The sequence below is a fragment of the Watersipora subatra genome, chromosome 10 (assembly GCF_963576615.1).
Source record: "Watersipora subatra chromosome 10, tzWatSuba1.1, whole genome shotgun sequence".
Taxonomy (NCBI): Eukaryota; Metazoa; Bryozoa; class Gymnolaemata; order Cheilostomatida; family Watersiporidae; genus Watersipora; species Watersipora subatra.
The window spans coordinates 9,369,835-9,397,134 of NC_088717.1; the positions used below are offsets into that span (position 1 = coordinate 9,369,835).

The following is a 27,300-nucleotide window of genomic DNA, read 5'->3' on the forward strand; positions in this document are numbered from 1 at the left end:
AGAATGGTTTTGATAGCGATATTTAACAGAAAGCAAGTAAAAGCGTTAACACGTCTGGAAGTTTTCTGCAAACTGCCGGAAAATAAAAGCTGTTATAAAAGTGTTATAAAGCTGTAAGCCTAACCTACTGTAATGTATATAAATTAACAACAATAATAAGGAAATATGTTTATTATAACTCTGAAATGCAAAATTAGAAGTAAAATGGCAAGCTACTGTGTACTATACACAGTTTGAAAGTTGGTTGTGTTGAATGTAGAATGGTTTTGATAGCGATATTTAACAGAAAGCAAGTATGAGCGTTCACGCGTCTGTAGGTTTTCGGCAAAATGCAGCAAAACAAAAAAATGTTCTCGTCATAAAAGGGCATTGTAGTTTGGCCCTTGCTTGTACGTAAGTTGTAAAGAAATTTGGCTAACGTTTTTTTAAATAATTTAATGAAACCTTCGGTGATTGGACAAAAAAACATAGGCTGATAAATTGTGTACCACAATTTCGTACCTGTAAATCGGTCTATGCCTGAAACGGTCTACATTTATTACAGAAACCTTCGAATAAATTTGATTAAAAGTAAACAATGCCATAGACTGTTGAAATTAGCACGGTTTTCTCGCGAAGTTCGCACTGCTAAATAGCTGTACTATCTGTCGCACGACTTTACTGGCGTATCGTAGGCTGGTCGTAACTTTCATTACACCAAGCTTTTCAAGCGATATGTGGCAATTTTCGGCCAAATTAATCTGTTTATTTATGTATAATCAGATGGGTAAGTTTTAAGAAACTTTCGACAATTTACAAAGACTTGGTAACATACTTAAATAGGCTTATATGTGTTTTGTATCGTTATTATACTTTAATGACTCTACAAGACGATGGTTAAATTTGTTGATGAAATTTTGAAACAAGGGTTGTGCGCCGTTGTTGATGAAAAATTTTTGTAAGTTGTGCGCGCATGCATTTATCATAAAAACTCTCAAACTCCGCTCCGCTCGTTCGGTTGTGGAAAAAAGTGTGCTCTCACAATGTGGTTGTAAAAAGATATTCACATTGCTACCAAAACAAAGCACATATTGTTTTGTGGCACTTCAATATTGAAATAATATTCCAATGTTGAAGTGCCACAAAACAATATTTGCTTTGTCTATTACTATATTATAGGGCCAGCATTAACAGCATAAATGACATCCAGTTTTTAAAGTGTCACATTTCTGAATGAGTATTTATAAATTGGATTTACAGCACGCATACAGTCTGTACCTAATAATATTGCTGCAGAGAAATCAGTGTTTAATCACCTAACTTATAAATATTATGTAACTTAAAACATTTTTCAACAATTTATTTGATTTTAACTGTAAACTCATTTGCCTTAACTGGTACAAAATAATTAAAAACGTTTTGTTAAGTTATTTGGAACTAATTTTCAAGCGAAAGAATTAAATGCAAATATGATAGATAAAATCAAAACAGTAAAAGCATGTATGAAAGTTTTCCAAGAAGAACATGAAATATTTGATTTGAACGAGCAATTGTATCAAAAACCAAAGTCTGTTTAGCCAAATTCTTCAGAAATTGTTTTCTCCACTTTGGAAAATGTAAAATTTGTTATATTTCTGGCTAGTTAGTGTAATCGGTTCAATAACGTATTGTAGTACTCAGGCGCTTAGCTCAGTAAGCTATAAAAATGTGATACATTTAAGATTTAGAAAAATTTAGCTCTTGCATATTTATGCTATGTCATTCTTGTTTATTTTTTTAGTATCTGCGAGCAGTTGACTACTTCAATACTATTGTGAAAAATACTAAATAAAACATCAAGCTGCTTTACTCAAAACCATAGGAACAGACTACCAAGAAAAAAAATGATTTCGCTAATCACCTTGCCATGGTTTGTAGCTGAAAGTCACTTGATCAAATTAATCCTTCACCAAGGATCCAATACAAACTTTCTCCTATACTCTATGTTTGTAGCTAGCATGCACATAGTTGCTCAATACATGAGTCACTCTTAAGAATAATAGCATTATTATTGCTTTGAGCATGACCTTCATATAATTTCAAAAGCATTTCTAAAGTATTTTCCATCATTGACGAGGTATGCATTTAGCTGTAAAAGTTTTTACCTGCACGATACTGGCAGCAAAAGCTACCCAATCATTTTTGGTTAAAGCTGTCAAGTTATGTTAAAAATTCAAGGAGATCTACTTTTTATAGCTAACCCTGTGCCAATGCTTAAATCTTTTGATTGTGTTAAAAAAAACTTGGTGTATTTCAAAATTTACTTCAGTTGTTGTGAGATTTATTTCCGCCTACTTTAATATAAATGGTCAGGGATTAGCTTTAGCATACATTACAGTTAGTTTGTCACTAGACTAAATATAAGGCTTACAGTTATCCTTTCTTCATTTCAATTTCAATGGGCATCTTCTGAATAATAGCATTATTATTGCTTTGAGCATGACCTTCATATAATTTCAAAAGCATTTCTAAAGTATTTTCCATAATTGACGAGGTATGCATTTAGCTGTAAAAGTTTTTACCTGCACGATACTGGCAGCAAAAGCTACCCAATCATTTTTGGTTAAAGCTGTCAAGTTATGTTAAAAATTCAAGGAGATCTACTTTTTATAGCTAACCCTGTGCCAATGCTAAAATCTTTTGATTGTGTTAAAAAAAACTTGGTGTATTTCAAAATTTACTTCAGTTGTTGTGAGATTTATTTCCGCCTACTTTAATATAAATGGTCAGGGATTAGCTTTAGCATACATTACAGTTAGTTTGTCACTAGACTAAATATAAGGCTTACAGTTATCCTTTCTTCATTTCAATTTCAATGGGCATCTTCTGAAGTGTATTTCAGCAAGCAAATACTTCTAGCAGCTTGAGCACCTATAAACTTTGGGCTTCAAATTTAATAAGAATTCAGTTAATTTGACTAATATGTTCTATGATTTGCTTACCTCAATTCCAAATATAGATATAAGCACTAGCAACACCACCAAAACTTTCTTCTTTGCCATTTTAAGGTGAGCAGGCAAGTACATAATGCAGAACTTTGCGCTATGCAACACGCAAATTGCTAGTAGGAATTCACTGTGCTTGGTAGTGAAGTTATCTCAAGAAAGTCAGTTGTAATAAAATTTTATATGAATTAAATAGGTACTACAAAGATGTGCAATAATATTTTTATTTCAACTACTGGTGCACTTCTTTGTGTGGCAGGGAAAAAGCTTGCACATAATTGCTTTGGTTCAATTTTGATCTCTCAAAAGACTTTACCTTGGTAAAACGTTTACCATTTCAAAAAATGAGGTTTTTTTGCCTCTTTTGGCAAGCAACAACAAACAACCCAAACAAGCTAATAAAAAAGATGCAGCATAGTTGGAGCATCAACGCAGTATGTTCTGCTAAATCATGTTTTTTTCCAACTAAACTATGTAGATTTTTAACTGTATTTTTAACTGTGTCTTTAACTATGTATATCCATAAACTATATACCATCTATTTTAAACTAAAATCTTAAAAAATGAGTAGGCCTCTGATATTTCCTCATAACTAAATCAATATAACGGGGAAAAAATGATAATAAGATAAAAAATATTTTTCGTTTTGTATTGCTAGTCTCTTGAAGCAACTTACCTGCCATTCACAATATTGCAGTAGCCATTATGAGGCAAAATTAATAATACAATTTCAATATCATTTTGTCGGAATCTTGTGATTTGGAACAGATTTGTATTAATTTATTTTTTAAATGGTGTTTTTTTAATCTAAAGCTACTAACCAGTCTTTGGTAAATTGAGTTTGTTGCTTAAAGTTGACCAATGAAAAAAGCTGTGCACCAGCCTTTTTAAGATACAAATAGTTTCAAGGATAAGAATGAACACGGGCAGCCACTTTAGTAAGTAAAAACTGACTGTACAGTAACAGCAGTATTAGTGGTTTGTATAAACAAATAATTATTCTCTTGCTTCATTGTCATTTTGTCTTAGTTTATGTTCATGATGACAATAATTTAACATTATGTGATATATTCATAAGTATAATATATAACGCTTCTGTTTTATAAATACTATAAACTATATATTAACTTCAACTATTATGTTAAGGTATTTTTAACTTAACTTCTACTGCAGCACTTTTACTGAAAGTTTATTTTATTGGTAATATTTGTTCTGCTATTCTATTAACTTTCTTCTAAGTTTCTAGTGTAGGGTTTTATTTTTAAACACCTTTGCAGTTTTTGTAATTACTATATAAATATACGTATGTATAAATATTTATATATGTCAAATTTTGTGTGTGTTTGTATATGTTTATTTTTGCTGTGTATATCCAGCTATTCATAGCTGTTAAAGTCTTGAAATTAAAATTTCACAATCTGATAGATTTTAACTCATGAAGAAAAAACCACAGTTGTATACCACCCACTCCACTACTGAGCTATACAAGGCGTAAACAAGGCTATCAAACAGGATATAGTGCACACTCTAAATGACACATTATTTGAAACTATGAATCTTCTTAACTTTATAAAACTCGATGCTTTTTGGTGTTTTTTGAACTTCTATTTTTGATTTTTCGCAATGTTAAATTGCTATATCACGGCCAAGGCCAACTATTTTCACGCTGACAATTATATTATCTTTGTAGAAAGAGCCTCAACACTCTTTCTCTTGCTCTGTTTAGTCAGACAAAGACAGTGCGATATCTCATTTTTAAATTTGGACATGTATCAAGAGGTATCAATATCGCCGTACTCAAAGATTTTTATAGGTGGAACAGTAACCTTTTTATATACAGACTCACTTAAGTACTGCTGTACAAGGGGTACTGATCAAACGCGTTATCATATACCATATAGCGTATGCGTACGCTAAATGAGGTAATATTTGAACATTGCGTCCACCTGTTACAATGCCCCGTTATAAAAATAAGTTTTCATTCTAGGAAACACGATACTTTTTCGTTATTCCTTTGTTAGGGCAAATGTGTTTGTCCCACAATATTAACAAGAGTTCACTCGAAATTGAACTTTGGTGATTTGTGTACAGATTATATACACTACTGTGAGAGAAACGCATTGCGAGCAGAGCTGATGCCAGCGTGACGGCCAAGTGACAGGCCGGGCCAGGCCTCCCCCTCTCGCCCAGAGGCTGGGCCGGCGATAAGGCAGGAGAAACGCAGGTCACGTAGCCACCAAACATACGGCGGGAAGCGAAACGGCAAGTGGGCGGAGCCAACAAGATAGAAGCAGATAAAAGAACAGACGTGATGGAGAGGCAGGCAGGGCAGTGCAGCTCCCTGCATATTAGAGACACTTTATCCTTATACTGTGTAATATTTATGTATGCATGACATTATTATATTTATACAACTATATTTATTATGTAAGTATACATTGTATGCTCAGAAAGCAACTCTGTCTTCGTGATTACTCGGCTTGTGGGAAACAGTGAAAGTTGCACGGTAAAATCCACTACACTGGTAGAAGCAGTGGGATACTTAGCTCGAATCCACAACAACCGAGTAAGCACTACGACAAGCAAACCTGATCTTAGCTGCTGACCTTGGTTATAAGCATCGATCGAGCACACCGGGGTTAGCTAGCACACTGACAAAAAAAGCACACAGGAAGGAACCTTGGACAACCCTGTAGGACAGATCAAAGGAAGGGACCTCCTTTGCCTGGTGAGAAGCCTGCCTTAAAGGCGGCAGGGCTCACCCCCAGCAAAGCACCAGAACCCTTCTTGCAGATATCCCATGGCTCGGCCCCAAGAGTATCCGGACCCGTTGCAGGTACCTGTAATGGTGCCGAGTAATCTGCACTGCTACTACTACAAACACTCTTATCGACATGGCTAGAATAGGTGAGCTCGCTAGTTTGCTATCTACCGAGCCTTACCTGCCCGAACCCATGAAAAGCGACAAGGAAGCGAGACTGATGGACTTGCTGGCCCCAGAGGAAGAGGAGTTTGCACTCTCGAGCCGAACTGCTTCTGACAAGCCGGTAGGTGCCACCAGCAAACGAGTGACAGAGTGCTCTGGCCAGGCTGCCTCCTCGAGCTCTGCTCTAGTTGAGTCACACCTGGTTGACACTCTGTCAGTCATCGGTCAGTCTCGACCCGCGGGGATAGTTAGTTTCAAATCTATCTCCAACGCCAGGGATGACACCGTTAACTCGGCCACGACCGACTCGACAGCGTCTACCAAGGAAGTATTCAAGATACACGAGAGGCTAGATTGGGTGGCCAAGATTGAGGCGGCCGAGATGGCTGAGACGGTTCAGGTTTCTTACATATTAGAGAGCAAGTCTACTCAGTCGGTGCCATCTCCCAAGCACAGCAGAGAGCCAATCGTAAGGACCGAACGTTTCGTGGACGGGACCACTTGGGAAAAGACACGGGCCGCCATTTCGGCACCCGGGACCTGTAACCTCTGCCAGGTGGAGACAAGCACACGGAGAATCTAGCAGCATGTCATGCAACACTTCTGTTTTTGTGTGCCTCTGCTGACGTGAGCATGGGTCACGCAATCAGCTGATGTCATACAGGAGGACCTCCAGAGGCGGTGAATGCGGAAGCACCATCTACCTAGTGGACAGATCTCGCTGACAGTCTTTCTTGTGCCCACACGGATGGCCAACAGACCTGCCCATGGGGGAATGTTGGCCCACACTCACCTGACCCGAGAGGCCAGTCAGGACCTCAACCATTCGGGCAGAAAACAACCATCCCGAGAGGAGCCACGACAAGAGAAGCCAAAACGAAAGCGGCCCCCACCTAGGGAAGAGAAGGTTGAACCCGCAGACAGACGGCCTTCCCGCCCCTATAAGAAAAAGAAAACTCTCCGCCGGTGCCAACCCTACCCACCAGAGCGGACCGACTCAAAAGCTGTTAGGAGAGCGGTTTGAGGAAGAGGAGCTCCAGCGACTGCGAGAGGGCTACTGCGACCAGTTACAGGAGGATGGTCGCCGTTGGCATCGGATGGCCACCCGGCCTCGAGGACTCGTTAGGGGTGCCCGACATCGAGACCAGGATGCCCTGTTCTTGGAGGACACAATTTACCAGTAGAAAGAAGTGGTCCAACAGCACCGGCTCTGGGCCCAAATGCTCTCTCCCTTCGGGGTCGGTCGGATGGCCCCCATGGCCAGTCCTTTGGGAGAGTGTGAGGGAATTGCATCGCAAGCAGAGCCGGTGCCAGCGTGATGGCCAAGTGACAGGCCGGGCCAGGCCTTCCCTTCTTGCCCAGAAGCTAGGCTGGCGATAAGGCAGAAGTAACGCGGGTCACGTAGCCGCCAAACATACGGCGGGAAGCGAAACGGCAAGTGGGCGGAGCCAACAAGAACAAAGCAGATAACAGAACAGACGCGATGGAAAGGCAGGCAGAACAGCGCAGCTCTCTGCATACGAGAGACACTTTATCCTTATACTGTGTAATATTTATGTATGCATGACATTGTTATATTAATACCACTATATTTATTATGTAAATATACAATGTATGGTCAGATAACAACTCGGTCTTCAAGATTACTCGGCTTGAGAGAAACAGTGAAAGTGGCACGGTAAAGTCCACCTCACTTATACAATGTACAAGTTGCTCGCCATGGCAAGTTCAGCATTGTTTGTTGTCATAAAAACTAATTTACAAAAGAATAAATTATGAAATTTTAGTTGAAAGTTTGAAGTCCACTACAATGCATACTAAAACTTTCTTGAAGATTCTCTTTACTAAGCTAAACTTATGTAATTTCGATTTAGCGTTCATGTTACATGTCTGTCTGTCCGTCTGTCTGTCTCAAAGATAAAAGTTTTTCACATAGTACCTTATAATGCTATTTTATTTTTCAGATCGTAACCACAAAATGCACTAAAGTCATTGTAGGTACTTATAATTACTAAAATCAACATATTGTTTTGTTACTATTTTTAATGATGATGATTTTTACCAGGAAGTAATTTCATTAGATAATTACTATGGGTTTCTATACCACTCCATGCATGTCTATAATATCGATATTTTTGCATGTTGGCGTGTTGGCATGAATATATTGGCATGCCAATTTTTGAATGCAAACACTGACATGACTTAAAATAATATAATTGTATACCAATTAATTTTCTATTTTAACTGTAACAAAACAGTTTATATTTAGCCATTACTTGCTAATGATCTCATATTTACATTTGAAGATTTGATTGGGTCAAATTTTAGTTGATTTAAACAAAAATATCAAATTTTTTTGATCAGTTGAGATGTTGTTTGTTATATATATAGATATTAAAAAATCAATAGCAAATCACTGACACTAAACACAGTGGGCTTCACATAGTATTTTAACTAATTACCTGTTCCTTTTATTTTAACTGCTTGTTTTAATTGCTCAGCATTTTTCATTTCATTTTTCATCATTTCCTATTTATAAATTATATGCAATAGAACATCACATGCATTTGCACAAGTACACATAGCCGCACATGTTATCCACGCCAAACTGTCATGGTAGTACTCTTAAATAGATTGTAAAGTCTTTCAAGTAGTGTGAAATCTTTCAACTTTATGAGAGTTGTCTACACAGGGCTGAGCTGATGTAACAAAAGCAAATAACTCTACAGCTTAGAATACATCATCCTCTACATCATCATCTGTTAATCTAGTCTTCTTTCCTACTCACCATGAGCTGTTTCTCCTCATGTGTAACTGGTTGTAGGAATTATAGTGTTCTGTATTTTACAGATGCGTGTTACCATAATAATCAAATCTCACAAGATCGGCCACCTGGCAGGTGGTAAACTAGCCTTGCCACTGTATCTCCACGTTACACTAATGTATTAAGGGTGACTTGAATTAAAACCAAAATTTATGAAATAAAGTCAAGAGTAAATGCTGCCTCTAGTTATGTTGGGTTTCAGCTCAGGGCTTATTTTCTTGTACAGTAAACTACCTAAAATTGATGCTCTCATATCTGAGCAGATGTGGTCCACGCATATCAACCAATTTTTTTCAAAAATTATGCAGCAATAAGTTGCAGATCATAGTGGATGAACAACGCAGGATAGAACTAAATGTAAAACACCATGGCACGCGATAACATAATATTACTAACAAGTTCCTATGAGACAATGCAAGAGTTTATCAAAAACCAGTCAGATCATATAAGTTGCACCAACAAAGCTCTGCAATCAGAATAATTGGATACACTTTGCATTAGAACATGTTATGAGATTATCAGAACTAATTTAATCAGCTAATATTATCAGTTTGTTGGGTTATTTTCAATCACTTTCGCTGTTCTTCATGAATCTTATATAAAACAAATACATCATGTAAAATACATAGAACATATATATTTGTATACAATAGATACATACATAGATATAATAAACCCTAGATATGCTAACAATAGAAATAAGAGAGGCGCACAAATAGCATGACACATGTCATGGTGATGTCAAGAGCGACTTAGCTGATCTATGAATTCCTATAGACTTAACACCAAAAACTGCACGATTTTGCCATAGTTTGTGCATCTGAGACTGCAAATTTTATTCAAAGTACTTAAGACTGACTTTAGATGAGAAAGGCAAGAATCTTACACACACTGTAATTAATAACACCAATGATTTAGAAGCTTCTATGTTATTGATAAAAGAAAGAGTGACCAAATAGAAATTAAGCTAATAACAAACTGATGAACCAAATGAGATTCAGAAACAATTAGGCTGGACCAAGTTATTAAACAAACGTTAGACATGGCTAAAAATATTTAGCCGAGGTAGGTTTTGTCTAGGGCTAGTTGAACTATATTCCGGCTTTGAAGTGGAATAGTATAATTATTCTGATTTTAGTATAGCAACTTACAATAATTTTGAGTACATTGGTGGCGTGCACTGCGCATGTGAAACCTTGATTGAACTTATGTAACGAGACATATGTTAGTGTCTGTGATGTTACTTGTTTAATTACTCTCCGTTAATAATTAATTTTTGTTTTATTTTTATTAATTAATACCATAGCTCTCCATGTGTGAACGTAAGCATTTTTTGACAGCAGTACATTGTTATATGGTTATTTAAGGAATTTGCTTCACTTGAATATCACACTAACATCAATGATTAATAACTACCAGTTCCACTTCAATCTAGCCAAGTTGCTATGGTTGCTTAGGCACAGGCAAGCCGCCTTGTTTATTATGATTGACAAGGGTGGAGAGTTCAATTTATAGGACTTGACTCAGATCTTTAGTGCAAGTCTAACCGTGCTGAACCTCAGATGTTTGGTATAGCAATCAAAATATATTTTATTCTTTTGAACCAAACCCAATACACCAGTAGCAAAATTCTAGAATCTAGCTCTGTCTTGTACATCTACAAGTGTCGCTGTCAAAAAAAAGATGAGCTACTAAAATTGTTTGCTTTTATAGGCATTCAGGATAGCCTGAGGACTTGTACATATAATGTTCATATCATATTTTATGTTGTGGAGTAAGCACATTGGAGGAGACACTGTCTTTGGATACGTCATCTGAAGAGCGCCGATTTTGCGGGTTTAGTACCAGGATTGCATAATATTGCTTTTGTTGGCACAGTACATGCGTCAGGAAAAAGTACTAGATAAATGTGAGGGTGAGTTCAGTTATTTTTGGTAGTGCTCGGCGGGGGATTGGAAGTAGCCATTGTTTCTATTTCCCTTTGGCAGTTTCCCTTGGCGGGTATTGATGCGTTTTCCATGGTTGATGTCTTTTCACCTTGGCTTTTCTAACTAATAAATAATTTGATGTTTCTTGGCTGGCTTGTTGCTTGTGGGTATCACATGCTGTGATCCGGCTATATTCTCTGTTGGTATCTTGTTTTTGTAGAATCTACATACAACAACATATTCGACCTATTTATGGGTTTGGCGTTACCATCCATCCTCTGTTTTTAACTAAGAATAGGGTTTTGGAAGGCTTTCTGTTCTTATAGTTGGTGTGCATCTCTTCACAGCTCTTGGCTGAAGCGAGGTGGGATAAGTTGTAAATGTTGTAGGTATTGCGTCCGATTTTAGCATTGTTCTTTTTCCAATATCTGGTGGAACTTAGAAGCAATCTTTCTCACAATGTCCACTGCATAATACAGAGGTTGCTGTCGGGGTTCAATCCTGTCTTTGCACCGCCCTTACCCAGGCATTATGGGTTTCAGCTCATTTCTCATTTGGAAAGCGGTGAAACGACAGATCTGGGCATTTCTCATGATTGTTTAAATATCCATAGGCACAGTACAAGCTACTGCTTGATTTATTCTTAGTCTAAGCATTAAAACACATACATGTACTAAAATGAATATCATTACATTGCTTGGAATGCTTGCAAAAAATAATTTGATCATTCATGCCAGGCTAGATTACAACCCTATCAGCTTAGAGACAAATTTGTTTATATGTGTTGTTGTAAGCAGTCTAGATATCATTTTTTACTGCCAAGCATTTATATACTTCACTCTCATTTTAGAATACTTATAGAAAAATATGTTTGTGTTTGTGAGAGCATGATGAAACGAGTAAGTTCAGTTCATTTGAGCCAGTAGTTAGTTTGTTTCCAGTAGTGTCTTACAATGTGAACCAATAATATAGTACATTTGTAAAAGGGAGGTTTACTAAATATTTAAATTTCATAGTGTGGGTTCACAACCTTTGGTGTTGTAGTCTCATCTGATGACATTTCACCAGGAACTTTGTTTTATTGTTATGTTTATAACTTACAAACTAGTACGACAAGCATGCTTTTACTACTAAACTTTTTGCTCAACTGACGGCTCTGTTGCTATGATGCACATCACTGTGACTTAACACCGTAATAAAAAGAGCCAATTTTTTGCCTCACTTTTGCTCTGTTGTAATTATAGCTATTTACCAATCTAGGGTTTATTATATCTATGGATAGATATGATACATGTACTTTCACTTTTTCTAATACATATATTTTATGTGTTGCAACAGAACTGTTACAATTCGGTTGCAATTGCTACCCGTTGCAACTTAGTAGTGCAAAATGTTTCAAATGAGATTTAACCTTATTTGATGTGCTATTATATGACCAAACCGAATAGAACAGAACTTTCAAGTTAACTTAGTCTCTATACTCTACTGGCACATATGCCTATCTGTTACGGTGCACTGTTCTGTCACAGTCATGGCAGCAAGTCAACTCTCCTTTTGAATTTATCTTTCTTTGCTGGCTCTGAGCTACACTGATGCGGTTTCAATAGTTGCCTTCTAAAACCTTTAGCTATGATATATTAAGTAGCTGTCAAGTTAGTTTTAATTACCCTTCTGTTCAGTTCCTAAAAAGCAACATGGGTTGGTCTTTTGGACCCAAACAAATACAAACGAACTGTAGACCCAGTTTAAACTTTTCAGTACATGGTTACAACTATATGCTCAATGATGAAGAAAGCAGTATAATTTTACCTTGCTTAAGCTGCGATGTAAGACCAAAGTAACATGCATTACTTTCAAATTCTCTGTTGCCCAAACATTGCAATCATTAGAGGAATCTACTGTTTGCACATTAGCTTATTTTCTTAATGATTCTAAATGTGACAAAACTTCATTTTTTTTGCCAGTATAATTTTTCTAATAATTTAGTAACAACACTATGTTTTTTGTGAGCATCTTTCACAGAAAAAACGATTATTTGGAACTACATGCATATTCATCCATATTGTAGTGGATTCATTGAAGTTTTTGTCCTTAAAAAGCAACACAACGTACAGTGAAAGTTATCAAAAATTGGTATTTAGTTTGGATTAACCAAATTTCATCTAGATAACGGAAGAAGAAAGAAGATAAGAAGGATGACAAGAAGTAAAACATAAATGGGTTGAAAACAACAGAAAAACAATAGAGATTCAAAATAAAACAATTAAACAAGAATTTCTCTTAACTTCTGGCATAGCCTAGCCATGTTGATTATTTCAAATTGTCTGGCGCATCAACAGATTCCATAAAGACTTTTGAGGGCTCTTCTGAAAAATACCGTGAGATAGTAAACAGTACTGCAGAAACAATTATATGTAATACATGCAGTACTGCAGCAACAAGTAAACATAATAGCTAAATCAAAAAATGCCTGCCAGATTATGTAATTTCTTGATGGCCTTGGTTGTACATTCAACAGGACCTTACTATCAGAAAGTTATAGACAGAATTCAAGTCTATCAACTATTTATTATAGGTTAAATACTCCTGCAGCCAATTATTTAACTGATTGGCTCACCTCCTCTATTTTGGCTACTTGAAGAGTTGCTTGCATCAGTTTCAGAAGCTTTGAAAAGAGGCTGTACTTCCAGCTCATGCGTGCTAAAGAATTGCTCACTATTTTTGCTCATTTCATTCCGAGGATGATCCACAAGGCTTCCACTTTTAGTCATGAGTGGTGGAGTTGTTGGTTTGTCTTCCAATTCTTGAGAGGGAATGGAAGGCTCATCTTCTTTGTCCGTTTGCTTCATCTGAGGATTCAAAGGACTTCTATTTTCAGCCTTGGGTGAGGAGGTAGTTGCTGAGGCTTGTGCGTCATTAGCACCGGACTGCTCACTCGTTTTTTTTTGCAGCTGTTGTGGCTGTTCGGGGTGGATCACAACATTTATTTCAGATGGGGGAGCGGTTGGTTTTGGTTCTAATTCACTGACAGGAATCATATTTGTTGAACCATCTGAGCTGCAAATTTCCAAATCATTTGGTTTTGTAACAAAATTATTTGATGAGCTCTTGAAAATAAATAATTTATATAATAATTTGACTGAGGAAGCCATCAAAGAAACAGATATAGCAACTCGTAAACTGCTGACCATGCATGGAGCACTCCACCCAAATCTGATACTACTAGATTGTATCTTGATAGGAAAGATGGCGGTAGGGGTCTCAAAAGTGTACAGCAGACAGTGAAAGAGGAGGAGCAAAGCATCAAAGCATATGCAGCCTCCATGGCCATCTCAGATAAGTTGCTAGCTGAATTTCAATCGGCTGCTCTTACAATGGCCCTACGCCCTGATGATGAGGAAATTGACTGGCACACGAAACCTCTTCATGGTGCTTACCACCAACAATTATCTAAGGTTGGCGATCTTCACCAGACATATATGTGGCTGAACAAAGGAAACCTAACGGCCAATACAGAGTCGCTAATCATGGCAGCCCAGGAGCAAGTGCTCTCAACAAGGCAACTCCCAACGAAAATCTATCACACTAGAGAAGATCCTAGATGCAGACTGTGCAAAGATGCACCTGAGACCATCCAACACATCATCAGTGGATGCAGGCAGCTAGCAAGAAACGCATACACTGGGCGGCATAGTCATGTCGCAGGTGTCGTGTATAGAAGTCTATGTGATGAGTATGACCTTAATAAACCACAACACTGGTGGGAAGCTCCTGGTAAGGTGAATGAAAATGACCGCGCTAAGATCCTCTGGGACTTCTACATCCAAACTGACAAGCATGTCCTAGCAAACCAACCAGATATAGTGGTGGTAGACAAGGGGAACAAGAGGGCTACTATAATAGATATAGCAGTACCCAATGACTACAATATAGCCAGCAAAGAAAAAGAAAAGGTAGAGAAGTATCTCCCTCTTGGAGAAGAGATCGAAAAATGGTGGAATGTAAGAACAACTGTAATCCCAGTAGTCATTATAGCACTGGGCGCAATAACACCGGCGCATAAAATGTGGCTTGCCCAAATACCAACAACAATCAACTCAGGTGAGTTGCAGAAAAGTGCGCTAATGGGAACAGCTAGGATCTTGAGGTGAGTGCTCAAACTCCCAGGTCTCTGGTAGGAGACCCGAGTTAGAGCAGAATTTACCACCCATCATGGGTACCCGTGGTGAGGAAACAAATTTATATATATATATATATATATATATATATATATATATATATATGTATATATATATGCATATATATATATATATATATATATATATATATATGTATATATATATGTATATATATATATATATATAAAGTAAAACTCTTGATAACTTGCTCTCGGATAGCTCGAACACATGATTGACTCGATCGGATTTGCTTGGTCCGTTCCACGTGATGATAAATTGCTTTACATAACTCGACCTCAATTCTGTTAACTTCAACAGTTTTTTTGCCCAACAGCTACTGAGACGGTTGTTATCAATTTAGAATATCAATTTATTCCAAGCCATAGAGATAAACAACAACTTTTAGTAGTTCTTAAGCGTCATTATTACAACTATCGATAAAATATTTTCATTAACGATTTTTCTAAAAGTTTGCAATAAATCAACTTTTACCAAACATCTGCTTGGAGATGGTCATTTGCAAGCAAGGAGAAGCGAGGTTACTTTCAGATAAACTTGAAAGAAAAATTGGCAAAACTGGTTTTTGTTAAAATGCTCAAAAGAAAAAAATATGTATTTTTTTCTGAAAGTTTCAATTGCGATCAGGTTTTGCCTATTTTAATCTGAAAACGTCCTGGCAGTCACATCATCTAAAACAAACAAACGAATCTCAAGTAATAGGAAAATATTTATACTTTTTAACAAAAATTGTTAAAACATTACATAAGAGTTAACTTTACCCTTAATCCCTTAACTTGCAACAAGAAATCAATGCTTTTGATTTATGTATAGTTCATATATATACTGATAAATACATGCACTTGGGACAGTGTTCTCATAACTTGAATGCTCTGATAACTCGAACACTTTCTCTCTGTCCCGTGAAGGTCGAGTTAGCACAGTTTCACTATATATATATATATATATGTATATATATTTATATATATATATATGTATATATATATATACATGTATATATATATACCACCTTTGTTCAGGTTTTTATTCAAGTACACGTCTAGAGAAACTCAAGTATCTGCAGCTTGTAGACCTCAAAACAAGCATCCAAAGTGAAAGATAACGGATTTAAGGGATAAACCGTAAGTTAATTGTACGCTTGCTCATGGACAATCAGCGCAGTGATCGACCTGACCGTCGCACAGCTTTTGTGGCACGTGAGCTCAGAAGACATGATATTGATATTGCTGCACTACAGGATACAAGAATTGCTGATGAGGACCAGATGACAGACGTGGGAAGTGGTTATACATTCTATTGGAAAGGGAGAGATGCTAAAGATCATAGGCTGTATGGAGAAGGTTTTGCTGTTAAAAATGAGCTTGTTAAGCACATGGACCATCTTCCTGTCGGCATTTCAGATCGACTGATGACCTTACAACTAAACATCAGTAAGAACAGGAAAGCAACACTAATCAGTGCCTATGCTCCGACCCTGATGGCCGAGCAAGAGGATAAAGAGCTATTCTATTCAGCTCTTGATGACACTGTATCGCATATTCCTAGAGCCGACAAGGTTGTGTTTCTTTGAGACTTTAATGCAAGAGTTGGTACGGACAGCACAACATGGAAGGACGCCATCGGCAAAGAGGGACTTGGCAGTATGAATGACAATGGTCTCATGCTTCTCACCAAATGTGCAGAAATTAACCTTGTGATTACAAACACCCTGTTCAGACAGAAGAATAGAGGGAAAACTACCTGGAGGCACCCTCGCTCCGGTCACTGGCACTTGATAGACTATATAATCACCAAACAGCGGGACTTGGCAGATGTAAGAGTAACCAAAACGATCAACTTAACAGATAGCTGCTAGACGGATCACAGATTGGTGAAAACTCTGCTGAGTTTCACTCTACAGCCTAAACAGAGAAGTGCTAAACGGACAGCAAGGCCAAAGTACAACGTGAATCTATTCAATAAACCGGATGTGAAAAAAGACTTTCAAACAAAAATCAATGAGAGACTATCGGCTGAAATCTATGACCAAAATGTCATCTCGACTTGGACAAAGCTAAAGAGCTGTATCACTGAGACATGCGAGGAGGTATTAGGCAAAGCGAAAAGGCACCACCAAGACTGGTTTGATGAGAATGACCTAGAAATAGAACAACTTATAAATAAAAAACGATCTAAATTTGCAGCCTGGCAAAACGATGTTAGAAACAAGGAGAAACAGAAGGCATACCACAGCATAAGAACAGATGTGCAGCGACGAGTTCGAAGGATGCAGAATGACTGGTGGACACAAAAGGCAGAGGAGCTTCAGTGCTTGGCGGATCAGAATAAGACAAGGGATTTCTTTGCAGAGACATGAAAACTGTACGGTCCTCTGTCACATGGCTCTGTACCTGTTCGAGACAAGAATGGTGTGCTCCATAAAGACAAAGATGCCATCAGAGATTGCTGGAAAGAACACTTTTCAAATCTTTTGAACCAAACATCCATTGTAGCTGATCCAGTCCTGCAGAAAGTCCCACAGCTGCCAACCCATCAGCAGCTAGGAGAAGAGCCAACACTAGTCGAGACGAAATCCGCCATTTGAGCAATGAAGAGGGGAAGGCTGCTGACGCTGATGGAATACCTGCAGAAGTTTTCAAGCATGGTGGAACTAAACTTACCAAGAAACTGCACTGCCTTTTTACACTTGTGTGGACAACTGAGAAAATACCTGATGAATTACGTGATGCACTGATTGTTACCATCTTCAAAAAAGGAGATCGGACAATGTGTGGGAACTACAGGGGGATATCCCTCTTGTCAATAACGGGGAAGATTCTAGCTAGAATTTTGTCCTATAGACTCTCCAGTGTTGCGGAAAAAATTCTTCCAGAGACGCAGTGTGGTTTTAGGCCTGGCAGGGGTACAGTAGATATGATATTTGCTGCTGGACAGATCCAGGAAAAATGCCGAGAACAAAACAAGGACCTTTACATGGCCTTCATAGACCTTACCAAGGCTTTCGACACTGTTGACAGACAATCTCTCTACAAAGTACTTGAGAAAATCGGCTGCCCTCCCAAATTTGTGGCTATTGTGCAGCTTCTGCATGATGAGATGAACGCGTCAGTTTTGGTGGATGGCCAACAAACGGATCCTTTTGGAGTAAAAATTAGGGTGAAACAAGGCTGCGTGATTGTGCCAACGCTGTTTTCTATCTACTTATATGCTGCACTACACCTTGTGAAACAAGAACTCTCTGAAGGTATCACATTGAACTACTGAATAGGCGATCTGTTCAATCTGCAGAGACTCCGGGCTAAAACTCTAACTTCGAAACAAAGTGTTCTTGAGCTCCAATATGCTGATGACAATGCTCTCGTGGCTCATACAGAAGAACATCTTCAAGAAGTCATGACAGCTTTTGAAAATGCTTACAGGGCTCTTGGACTCAAGCTGAATGCAAAGAAAACTCAAGTATTGTACCAGCCAAAACCTGGAAAAAACGTAGTCACTCCATGCAATGTTGCCGGAGGCGAACCACTTTGCCCTGTAGATGACTTTGTATACCTAGGTAGTAATCTCTCCTCTAAAGCCGACCTAAGGAAAAAGATAGAGAGAAGACTGCAGGGAGCTAGCATAGCATACAGCAAACTGAGACAAAGAGTGTTTGAAAATCCAGTCTTGCAAGTCGACACCAAGCTAAAAGTGTACAAGGCAGTAATTGTCCCCACACTACTGTATGCCTCAGAAACGTGGGCTACTTACATCACTGACGTCAAGGTTCTGGAGAACTATCACATGAGGAAAATGAGAGAACTACTAATGATCAAATGGTCTGACAAACACACTAACAATAGTGTGTATCAACAAGCTAATATGTCCAGCCTCGAAAGTATGATCGTTAAGAACAGACTTCGTTGGGCTGGACACTTGGTTAGAATGCCAAACTACAGACTACCAAAAAAGATTCTGTATGCCAAACTAGAAAATGGGAAGAGGTCACAGGAGGGACAAAGAAAGCGCTATAAAGACTGTCTCAAAGATAGCTTGAAGCGTTGTCACATCAGATGTGAAACCTGGGAATGGAATGCCACGAGAAGAACTGGATGGAGAGCTCTAACTCATAAAAGGGTGAAGACACTTGAAAATGAACAAATGCGTCACAGAGAAGAGCTCAAAGCAGCACGAAAAGTGCGGCTTAGCTCATCTGATACTTTGATGAATGATGACTACCAATGTCCACATTGCAATCGTCAATGCAGAGCAATGATCGGACTACGGAGCCATTTTAAAACACACCAAACCCATCAATAAAGCAAGCAGACATCTTACTCTAAAGAGAGGGATTGCACAGAAAGAGAGTAAGCTAAAATATTTCTAAATGCATATTTACTAAATAATGGCCAATATTTAAGTTATAAGAATTTTCTGTGTAATCGTAAGTATCTGTTCTAGTATTGGGTGTGCTTTTGATGTAAGAGAGGTAGAACTAACTACTCTTGATGTGAGAGAAGGAGAACTACCTACTCTCGGTGTGAGAGAGGTAGGAATAGCTACTCTTGATGTGAGAGGTAGAATTAACTACTCTTGATGTGAGAGATGTAGAAATAACTACTCTTTAGTGAGAGAGGTAGAACTAACTACTCTTGAGATGAGAGAGGTAGAACTAACTACTCTTGATTTCAGGGTGTGAGAGAGGGAGAGCTAACTGGTATTGATGTGAGAGAGGCAAAACTAACTACTCTTGGTGTGAGAGAGGTAGGAATAACTACTCCTAATGTGAGAGAGGTAGAATTACCTACTCTTGGTGTGAGAGTCGTAGAACTAACTACTCTTGATGTGAGAGAGGTAAAACTAACTACTCTTGGTGTGAGAGAGATAGAACTAACTACTCTTGGTTTGAGAGAGGTTGAACTACCTAGACTTGATGTGAGAGAGGTAGAACTAACTACTCTTGATTTGACAGAGGTGGAACTAACAACTTTTGATGTGAGAGAGGTAGAACTAACTACTGTTGATGTGAGAGAGGTAAAACTAACTACTCTTGGTATGAGTGAGCAGAACTAACTACTCTTGATGTGAGAGAGGTAGAACTGACTACTCTTGGTGTGAGAGAGGTACAACTAACTATTCTCGATGTGAGAGAGGTTGAACTAACTACTTTTGGTGTGAGAAAGGTTGAAATACTTAGACTTGATGTAGAGAGGTGGAACTAATTACTCTTGATTTGGCAGAGATGGAACTAACAACTCTTGGTGTGAGAGAGGTAGAACTAAATACTGTTGATGTGAGAGAGGTAAAACCAACTACTCTTGATATGAGAGAGTAGAACTAACTACTTTTGGTGTGAGAGAGGTAGAACTAACTACTGTTGATGTGAGAGAGGTAAAACTAACTACTCTTGATATGGGAGAGTAGAACTAACTACTCTTGGTGTGAGAGAGGTATATGTAACTAATCTTCATGTGACACAGGAAAAACTAACTACTTTTGGTGCGAGAGAGGTAGAAATAACTACTCTTGATGAGAGAGAAGTCGAACTAACTACTTTTGATGTAAAAGAGGTGGAAAAACTACTGCATGTGTAAGAGAGATAAAAATACTTAAACAAACAAAGTGGTCATGGGGATTGATAAAATTTTACTAGTATGGTTTTGACCAGCACTTCACTGTTTTGAAAAACCCTGGTGGTATGTTTTAAGTTTGCTGGTATGATCACGCTACAGAGATTTTGAAAACCTTAATGGTAAATCGATAATCTTCCTATGCATTATTGTTGGACGAGTAAAAATGCCAATCTAGTTTCAGACTATATGTATTAGTGAATAAATTAAGTAACTTCTGTTATATTTGCTAAAACCCTGCAAACTGCACAAATGTTTTTGATTGGCTCAATAGTGATCTCTAATGTTTGTTTTGGTTCAAGCAGTGACATGTATGAGGTTTGTACCCAAAGTATGTGTTCCTGTAAGATTATAGACTATATTGAGGTTTCTAAGTACATGTATATAGCATGAAAAAGAGCTTCTGGTTAGAGAAACTTAGGTCAACTCTCCGAGTTACTAAAAATTATTTATTTCAATACCATGGCACTCTATTTCTCAATCTTTTTCCCTATCATAGCATGTTATTAAAAGTAGTGTTGAAAAATAGGGTGTCGCTGCAATTTTCACCAGTTTTTCAGGGTTTTCAACAAATAAGTTTAGTTTCTTTATGGGTGCAGTGGTGTTAATGTGGCCTATATTTGGCAACCTTTCTGCTAGATTGACATTAATGATGTTGGCCTCAGCATTTTTTTATGCTTGAAAGTATCAGACTGAGTTAAACAAGGAACTATTTTAGTGATAAAACGTTAATGATATACAGTTAATAATTATTTTGATGGTAGTACATACTATTAAAGTTTAAAACAAAACGTAAAGTTTTGAAGTTACAGAACAATGGTAACAGTTTTATGTTTTGAAGGTGTTTCTTATGTTTCAATGGTAAAATGCACCAAAACAATTGCTACTATTACATTGTACAGTGTTCCTGAAGAGCATTCTTATCACTCACAAAAATGCTTAAAGTCTTCAGGTCAAATTGTAAACCACATTATTTACAAATTTGGAAATGATGGATATTATTTAGACCTTAGTGAGTTCAAATCAGTCATTTGGTCTGATGATTGTGATGATCGATTCTCTCAGGTACACCACAACTACAATCCTTGCAATCACTACAGCATTAATAATAGAATTAACTGTCATTAATGTAACCAAGTTATTGTAATGCCTTTTTATAGACACTTTTTCTGATCGCTTTCCAATGTGGGATCAACAAAAGAATATTAAATAGAGAGACCAATAGAGGTGACGCGGGTTCTAAAAAAGAATAGCACTGTATTTTTAGCCCTTGTTTTATAGTGGTGCTCTTTTTGAGGGGGCACTCCAATAAAGATGTTGGCATACTCTGTCTATGCTTTCACAGACATTGTTTTAGTTTTGGAGCAATATGATCAGCTCTCGATGGCTCAGTAATGGCCTGGTAAGTTTGGGTGTGTTGTATGTGCAGCATTTCGTGGTTACTTGATATACATATTTGATATCTGAATTGTTTTTTTACAAGATAATTTCAGTTGAATCTTCAAAAAATTTTAACAAATTCAGTAGTTTTTTATGCAATGAGTACTGTTTGTGCAATGTTTATTAGGTGTTTAATTTGTTAATGCAGATAATTGTTTGTGTAGGCCTGAGCTGCTTTTTTGACCTTTTAGGGTCAGAATATTCAATTCACAGTTTTCTATTTTACTGATGTCACCATGCATGCATTACGCCACCTCTAAATATCATGGGTTAAATACCTTTGTTTTAGTCCTTACGTTTTTGTGTTAGCAAACAGTTTAAAGTTGTTTTTTTTTAAATGGACCTTTAATTGTTATTGCTCATAATTGCTATTTTTAATTTCAACAGCTTTCTTTAGAAGTTTGCTGTGCTATACAGCCTTTTAGAAAGTGTTCAATTTGTCACGGATACATGCTTTCATACCAAAAAAGTAGTAGTAATTCGCTTGATGACAAGGTCTTTGATAATCATATTTTACAATAACTAATAGATTAGCAGTTTTGGGTGTTGTGAGTTATCTATGTAATAACTATGTGCACAATTATTTTTGAATATGGGAAGGTGGTCAAGTGGCATACATTGTAGAAGTTAGCTGGCTTAGCTAGAAGTCTGAGTGTCAAAATTCAATTCTCATGAGGTGTGATCTTTATTCTTGACGCTTTTGGGATGGCTTCAGGCAGAGAAAGCTTTTATTAAAGTAAATATTTTAGTAAAAGCTGATGAATGCCCACCGTTGCACAGTAATAAAAACAAAAGCAGATTATAAGCTGTGAGAGGTAATGTAGTTGCCATAAGCTAGGTTGACTAATTAGCCAATAGCAAAATTAGCAAATTGGCTAATTTGAGTAACTTAAGCTAGTAAATTAAGCTTGTTTATGTTGCTAAACTTAAATATAATAGGCGCCGCAAGCCAGCTTGTATGACCTTGCACCTAATGCTTTTTTAACTAATGGAATAAATATTATCACAATTCTTTCTTTGGATAACATTGTGGCTGCTTGGCCTGGAGGTATAGCACGACTCGAATTCACAACCAGTGCAAAGTAGAATCTTTATTCCTTAAACTTTATCGCATCAACTGGACTCACGAAAGAAAAGCAACAGACAATGTAATTTATATATGTATACAAGCTGTACTACCCGGTGTTGCCCGGTCAATAAAATGTTTTTGGACAGGAAATTTATTTTTATTCAACATAGCGTACACAACATTCATCCTTTTAACTTGTAAACTTCATATCATGAGAAAAAATTTTTATGCGGTTCAAATTAATTAAAAGAAAAAACAAGAATAAATGTTTTCAAACTTTTTCAAACAACTGCAACTTTTAAATTTCATATCATGAAAGAAGTATTTTGTTGAAATAAATAAGGAAAAAGAAACGGTAAATGTGTTTAAATGTAAATGTCAAATCTTTAGCAAGTACCTAATAGCTAAATATAATCTGTTTAACTGTGATTTCAATAAAAAATTAGTTGGTGTACGATTATATGATTTTAGTTTGTTTTAGTTTTGACATCATAAGGTGAAAAAATTGTAAAGATCAGGAGTCAGCAACTCGCGGCTTCGGAGCCCCATGGGGTTTTTTCTTCCCATCGTTGCGGCTTCTTCTAAATTTGGATTTTTACTTTTTTGTTTATTTTTATTTTGTTACCATATGCAAGTATCTTATCACTAGAGTTTGGAATATAAATAGAAAAATTGTAGTTATGGTGATAAATCAAACATTGTCGGTGTTACGCGTCATTATTTATGTGCCAATAAAACAGCCAAAATTACACCAGTCGCCATGACACTTCTTGATATTTTTACCCCAGGTAGGCTAACAATGGCAAACACTAAAAAAAGAAAAGTGACAGAAGAAAGAATGTTGAACATTACTTTAATCTTACATGAGTTGATTCGTTTGCTTTCACTGCTGATGAGACTGGTTCACCAGTTTGCTTAATATGTAATGAGAAATTTGCCAGCAACAAAAAGTCAAATGTCGCAAGACACTTTTAGAATGAACACGCAGCCTTTGATCAAAAATATCCAGAAGGAGATGAGAGAAAAGGGCTGTTTCAGAACTGATGTGTAAGGCTAATTTGAGCTAAAAGTGGGTGAAGTCCAAAAACTCAACTACATAATTATGCTAGTTTGGTGGCGGCCCAAGAAATATTCAGGCATGTAAAGTCGTTCACCAATAGAAAACATATAAAAAAATCATTTGTTTGGAATGATTTATGTGTTTCAGTTTGCTGGAATTATAGTTTAAGTTTGGTGTTTTGTTAAACAAAACACTGAATTAAACATGAAGTCGCAAATCTTTTAACGTAACCTTAAAGCAACATAGTATTTATAGGCTATGTTCAAGTGATTATTAGATATTTTACTGTTCTTTGCAAAATGGTAATTTGTTTCCTCAGCAGTTGAATTATTATGCATGCCAAACCTTTTCGTTTTATGTTGTAAACATGGAATAAAAGCCTTAAAAGCTAAACAAAAGCGTTACATGTAGTATTAAAGTTTTTTAATTTAAAATATTAAAGGGGTTTATGGCTATCACTGTGTTGTTTTTTGGAGAAAACAGGTTCAAACGGCTGTTTGAGTGGAAAGGGTTGCAGATCCCTGGTGTAGACATATAGAATGGTATAGAAATTCATAGTAATTACGTAATGTAATCACTGCCTGTTAAAAATCATCATCAGTAAAAATAGTACTGAAACAATATGTTAACATTTCCAGCTGTAGTTATCTACAATTCCTGTGGTGCATTTTGTGAGTATGGTTTGCAAAAATGCGACATTACAATGTTCTACATGCAGAGTTTTTACCTTCAAGACAGACATTTAAAAAAATCTGCTGAATCTAACTTATACAAATTTAGCTTACTAAAAACATACATTAAAGAAGATTTTGCAAGTATTTTAATAAAATTTTAACTAAGATGTTACCACTGTTTATCATTTGTTTTTTTACAACAACAAATGACGCTGAACTGAGATAAAATCGCCAAATTTCAATTTCTGAAAAAATTAGTTTTCATACTATTTTGCAAAAAAACAAGCTAGCTCTAGTAAAGCAAAAACAGAACTAGCATTGTGTTTTATAGAGTAAATAGAACTCATATAAATTCAATTAACACCCCATTTAGTGTGGAAATATTTATGACTTTTTGCGCTATTACCAAAATTGAAAAAATCTAATGGGGTTGGGAAAAAACCTTTGGAGCAGCAGAATAAATTAAGAAAGCAAATAAAAGTTGATGTGAAATAAATAGCGAGTATTTAAACTACGAAACAGATGATTTTGTGATAATACAATTGATAAAACTGTAAAAACCCAATAAAATTCGTTTTTTGTGGTTTTCATTACAACAATTACCAAATTTCAATTTTTATAAAAAATTTTGTTGATATCTTTTGTCGAAAACAAATTAGCCCTAACATGGTGAGTGAAAATAAGCATCACGCTTCATAGAGCTAAAAGAGTTCATAGAGTTTAAACTAGTATGTCATTTTGGGTGTAAAAATGAAAAAAGAATGTTAAATAGTAAGAGAGAGCAATAAGAATAGCATCCATGGTCTTGTGGTCAAAGCGCTGGATTATCTACCTCCGTTTGCAATTTTTGCGAGTTCAGGTCCAAAAAAGTGTAAAGTTTTAATACCACAATTTTAATAGTTGTTGCTGGACATACTAAAAACAGACAAACAGATACAAACTTCAAGAAATATATGTATAGATTAGGAGTTGCATAAAAGTTGTCTACTTGTTTTATATTGAAGGTAAACTTACGCAAAATCTTAGTAGATTTCACTAGAAAGTTTGTTATTTTTCTATTGCTTGATATTTGTTGTGTTTGAGATGATCTGAGTCCCAGGGTGTATTCAAATTAAAATTGACAAAACAGGTTTAAATAGTTGCTAAATTGTGCTGGTGAGGGAAGTCATTATGCTAATAACTCTTCTAGTCTGATTTATGTTGTTTGAATTAAAACTAAATAAAAAAATATTTATTTAAAGTAAAAGCGTTTTTACGCTTAGATTAACAACACAGCGGGTAAAGTCAATAAACATTTAACAGACAATGTGAGATATTCATGTGTATCGTTGACTAGATAATCAGATTTGATAGTGAAATTAAGTGCCTATGTAATGGGTTAAATATGCTATCTCACAGTCTTAGCAGTTATATCAAAGGTTTCGACATAGATTTTTATACATTGAAATTCATCAATAACCAGAAAGCTTTATTTAACCCAAAATTATACAAATGTCAAAGAGATAACGGAAGCAGACTGATGACATGAATAATAAGGAGACTTAATAATGAGCATAATCAGCTCAACGCTGTTAACCATGCATTAACAATGTTAACATAGTTGCGTTAACAATTTCCAGAAAACAATAAGATGAGTAACCTAATGTTTTTCTAGCATTCACCATAGTTAAATATTTTGCTCATACCATATCTATATTGCCTGACTGTTCACAAATTTTGCAGGGACCTCTGGTAGGCTTCCTGTAAAATACAATAGATTATTGAGCATTATTTATTACTAGAGCAGTTAAAAGAAATGCAAGCAATTTCAAAGTAAGTGCTAGATTATAAAAAAATATAAAAACATCATATGTTCCTTTAGTCTACAGTTTACTATCAGGAACTTATATATTGGGTTTGTATGCTGCAAATTGACTCAGAGTTTTTTTACTTCAAAATATAGACAGAGTAAAATCTGTACGAACTCACTCAAAATTTGTACAAAGAGTTTTCCAGTAAAACCACTATTTAATGACACAGAAACTCTTGCCACGAGTAGATTCAAATCAATAATGAAAGGGTAAGATTTTTCCAACTGAGGTAAAAAATCAGATCATTTCATCAGACAACTTTGCAAGTATATTATAACCACTAATCTTATTGATAGGCTCATACAACATTAACATTATTACCGTTTTAATTATTTTATTACCTCATTCATTAAATAATTGAGCCTACAGACTGTACAGATTCACACTGCACTGGTGTCAACCTTTTCCTAAGTTCAACTCTTCTAGCATAGCAAAAGAGTTTTGTTTACTGGAAGAAATTTTCTTTCGTGCGTAGTTTGAAGTAACACAATACTCGCAAAGTAAGTAGTAAATTATGTTGCTGTTTTGTAATATAGATAGATATTTTATAGATGGATATGTTATAAAGAGTAAAGAAAATTGTAATTAGGTGTCTTAGCTAAGTTACTGCAACAATTGTATGAGGTGTCTTAGATAAGTTACTGCAACAATTGTATGAGGTGTAAATTAGAAAGTGATTGGAACCCGAAAGTCGGTCTACTTGAAGAAGTTCTGTTTTGAGGAATACATCGCTAGTCTTCAAAAATCTGATAAAGTGAAACTCT

The 27,300-nt window shown here is 36.4% G+C and overlaps 1 protein-coding gene across 1 annotated transcript; it reads left to right on the plus strand.

The window, feature by feature from the left end:
• Positions 1-15,981: 15,981 nt before the first annotated feature.
• On the plus strand, positions 15,982-16,407 carry LOC137406757 (uncharacterized). The gene has a single exon (XM_068093367.1). The coding sequence runs from the start codon at positions 15,982-15,984 to the stop codon at positions 16,405-16,407; it is 426 nt and encodes a 141-aa protein (XP_067949468.1).
• Positions 16,408-27,300: the final 10,893 nt, after the last annotated feature.

What these genes read in the sequence shown, in the direction of transcription:
- LOC137406757 (XM_068093367.1), top strand. Translation starts at nt 15,982, where the DNA reads ATGGACAATCAGCGCAGTGATCGACCTGACCGTCGCACAGCTTTTGTG.